This window comes from Pteropus vampyrus, unplaced genomic scaffold (assembly GCF_000151845.1).
Source record: "Pteropus vampyrus isolate Shadow unplaced genomic scaffold, Pvam_2.0 Scaffold72, whole genome shotgun sequence".
NCBI classification, from domain to species: domain Eukaryota; kingdom Metazoa; phylum Chordata; class Mammalia; order Chiroptera; family Pteropodidae; genus Pteropus; species Pteropus vampyrus.
The window spans coordinates 130,338-133,572 of NW_011888853.1; the positions used below are offsets into that span (position 1 = coordinate 130,338).

General features: G+C 50.9%; 1 protein-coding gene across 4 annotated transcripts in view; it reads right to left on the bottom strand.

The window, feature by feature from the left end:
• Nucleotides 1–764: 764 nt before the first annotated feature.
• The window catches only part of SLC39A11 (solute carrier family 39 member 11), a 229,639-nt gene continuing 227,168 nt past the window's right edge, over nucleotides 765–3,235 (bottom strand). For all 4 annotated transcript variants that reach the window (XM_023531640.1, XM_023531642.1, XM_023531641.1 and 1 more), the window contains one exon: nucleotides 765–988. In XM_023531640.1, coding sequence (XP_023387408.1) covers nucleotides 780–988 — 209 coding nt within the window. In that variant the 3' untranslated portion in view covers nucleotides 765–779. The remainder of the gene's footprint in view (nucleotides 989–3,235) is intronic.

The following is a 3,235-nucleotide window of genomic DNA, read 5'->3' on the forward strand; positions in this document are numbered from 1 at the left end:
ACACACACACACACACACACACACACAGAGCACCTTATTTAATTGTCGAATCGTATAGTTTATTTCATAAATAATATCTCTATTATCTCAGTAGTAGCATTACCCCCATTTCGTAGATGAGAAAAACTAAGTGAACCTCGAGTGACTTGTCAAGATAGACCAGTGACGGAGCAGTAGAGCCGACCTTCCAAAATGTGACCCAAGGACTTCCTCACATTCCTCCGATCTGCCTTGTTTTATAAGACCTTTACTCTTTTTTATTCTTACCTGTGTTTTCTAGTTACAGTAAATGAAACAAGTTTTCTGAACTAAAACACCAATACATTCTCTCTCAACTAAAATAAATCCAAAGACATAAAACAAATGCCTCCAAAATGCTGAAAAGGAAAGAACAGGTAAGGGCATTCCAGAAAGACGTCCCACATGAAGAAAGCGGGTGAGACGAATATCGGTGTTAAACCACGTTAAATTCAGTATTCTATAGGGCGTCAAGCAGAGCCAGAGGTACCTTGTGTTTACGAAAGGCATACTCCACGGCAATCCTGTAACACTTATGTAAAGAAAGGAACTCGTTGATGGAAATAGTAATTGACATCATTGACGTAACTGGAACGGGAAGTTTTAACATATGATAACCGATCTAGAACAAGGAACCCCCAAAAAACCAAGTTGAGGAAGATTCGCGCTTCTTCCCCCGCTCCCCTCAAAAAAAGCGCACCGCATGGCGATTGCCCATCCCCCTTTCCAGCCGGGCGGCTGAGCAGACGGTGGCTTTACCTTCAGGCAGGGGGCTGGACTGCTGGGGACAAGACCTCACCTGGAATGTTGTGTATGGTGATGGCCAAGATGAGCAGGGCGATTCTCCTCCAGCTGCTGCCCCCGGGCACTGCCAGACCCCCTAGAGACGGCAGCGGGGCGGCAGGGTTCTCTGGAAGGTCAGCGGCCGCCGCCTTCTTCCTCTGATACGCCTCGCCATTCTCGCTCCTGTCTGAGCAAAAAGAAAGGAATGAGAAGAGTCGTTTGAAAATGAGTGTGTTGGCGTCTGAGCAAGCAGCGGCTGCAGGAAGCTTTCAGGAGGGGGATGTGATCCACTTCCGAGCTTCCTAATGGACCACGTGTCCATCCTTTCATCCTTCCTTCCTTCCTTCCTCCCTCCCTCCTTCCCTTCCCTTCCCTTCCCCTTCTCCCTCCCTCCCTCTCTCCTTCCCTCCCTCCCTCCATTCATTCAGCAAACATTCACTGAATAAGACATTCAGTATCCAATGTACAGTTAGTAAAAAGGGTAAAAAAGATGAAAATGGGGTACATCAGCAGTGCCTACTTAAGAGAAGCAATATTGAGTAGTGATCAGAAGCACAGATTCTGGAACCAGACTTCCTGCTCGCTGGCGCCTCGTCCACTCATCAGCTGTGTGGTGTTAACCAAGCCGTGAAACCTCTCTGTGCCTTAGTTTCCTGATTCACAAAATGGGGTAACAGCACCTATCCATGGGGGCTTTGTGAGGATTAAATGGGAGACTGAACGTGATTAGACTGTACTAAATGCTGCGTGTAGCCTGTGGCTGTGGTCACATGGCCCTCTCTCCCACAGCCCTACAAAACTACATCATAGGGGACCCAGCTCTCCTGGTCACACCAACTGATGGGGAATAGATTCTAATGCCAGGCCCAGCCGATCAGAGTCTCTACTCAGGGATGAGGGATGAGGGATTGGAATGGGGAAGGACCCGGTGAGTCGAGTCGGGGTTCTGGATCCAAAAGGTCACGCAATGTAAGAGCAGCCATGATGCACCATGCCAGATGGAACAAGGCAGCAGCCTGACAGACAGACAGACAGACAGAAGCAGATACACGCAGACAAGCAGAGATGGGAAATCATGCAGCCAGATGATGGACAGACGGATGGCAGCCTGGGTGCCGTAGGACATTTTGACCCTCATGGGCTCGCTACAGTACCCAGCCTTGAGTTTCATGAACCTTCCTTTTTTAAAGACTTGGGTATATATTGGAAGGATATCATTTCTTAGATTGTCCCAAATACCCTGGTCTCCTGGGTCCTTTGTTTACTCCTAATGAAGGTAAAATGCATGGATCTGAAATCCAGGAGGACCAGGGTGAGGCGGAGCACCCGGACTGCGGTTGACAGCACGGATGGACCCGGGGGAGAGGCTCCCCAGAGGTGCAGAGTCCTGAACAAATCCTACAGTGGAAAGAAAGGTCTTCCCATCGTGCAGGAGCATGAAAACATGCAGAGCATAACCAGATGTCACGGCCAGGTCACCAGAACACACTTTTAGGATCCCCGCCGCACGTCCCAGTTTTGGCTCGCCATCCCAGGAGGATTGTTAGTGCCCCTTTCACACCCAGAAGTGTCCTGGTTTGGAGGATAACTTATGTGGCTTCCCAGGCTGGAGGAAACAGTAGAAGCTTGAGGGGTGCTCTGCTCCGCGACGGAACACCCCTCACTGATGTTAACGCTCATCGACTCGAAGGGGAGGAGGCAGCTCTCTGTCTTCCCACTTCCCCTCCCCATTTACGAATGTCCCACAGACGAAAGAGCTCTCTCCTTCAAGCTGAAAGCCGCCGAAGAACTTTCCCAAAGTCAAAGTAAAAAATAAAGGACAATTTTGGGGGTTCCTTCATCCCAGACCACGGGCGTCTGGCCGGCCTCTCCTCACTCTGGTTGTAACATAAGGCGAAGGCGGTTTCTCCCACCCTCTGGGACCAGAATCTCACTCGACAAAACTGACTGGATCTTTCTGATTCCCTTTTCGGATGAATCCGCCCAAGTGGGATACTGTTTTATATTTCAAACGCAGAAGGAGACAAAAACACTTCTTCTGAAAGCCATTCTGTGCACTCGACTCAAGCTTGAAGAGGAAGAAAGTGCCACAGGGTGGTGGACTCGCTCCTCCCCCGGTCCCAATCGGCGTTGACTCCAAACGGTTGACTCCGTTCCGCTGGGGCGAAGGGGCCGTTCACTGATGCCCCGACACGCAGGCCTGCCAGGCCTTCCGCGGTCAGTAGCCACGACTCACAATACGCCTCTGGAGAATAAAGCTGTCTCAGTCGCATGGCAACGCCCCAGACGGCACTGGCACAAAGCGAAACGAAGACACTCACTGTGCGGTATCTGCTCCGTGCGTGTGCGCCCGTGTGTGCGGGTGCACACATGTGTGTGTGTGCGCTCGTGTGTGCGTGTGCGTGCACGCGTGTGCAAGCCCAGGAATGCCACT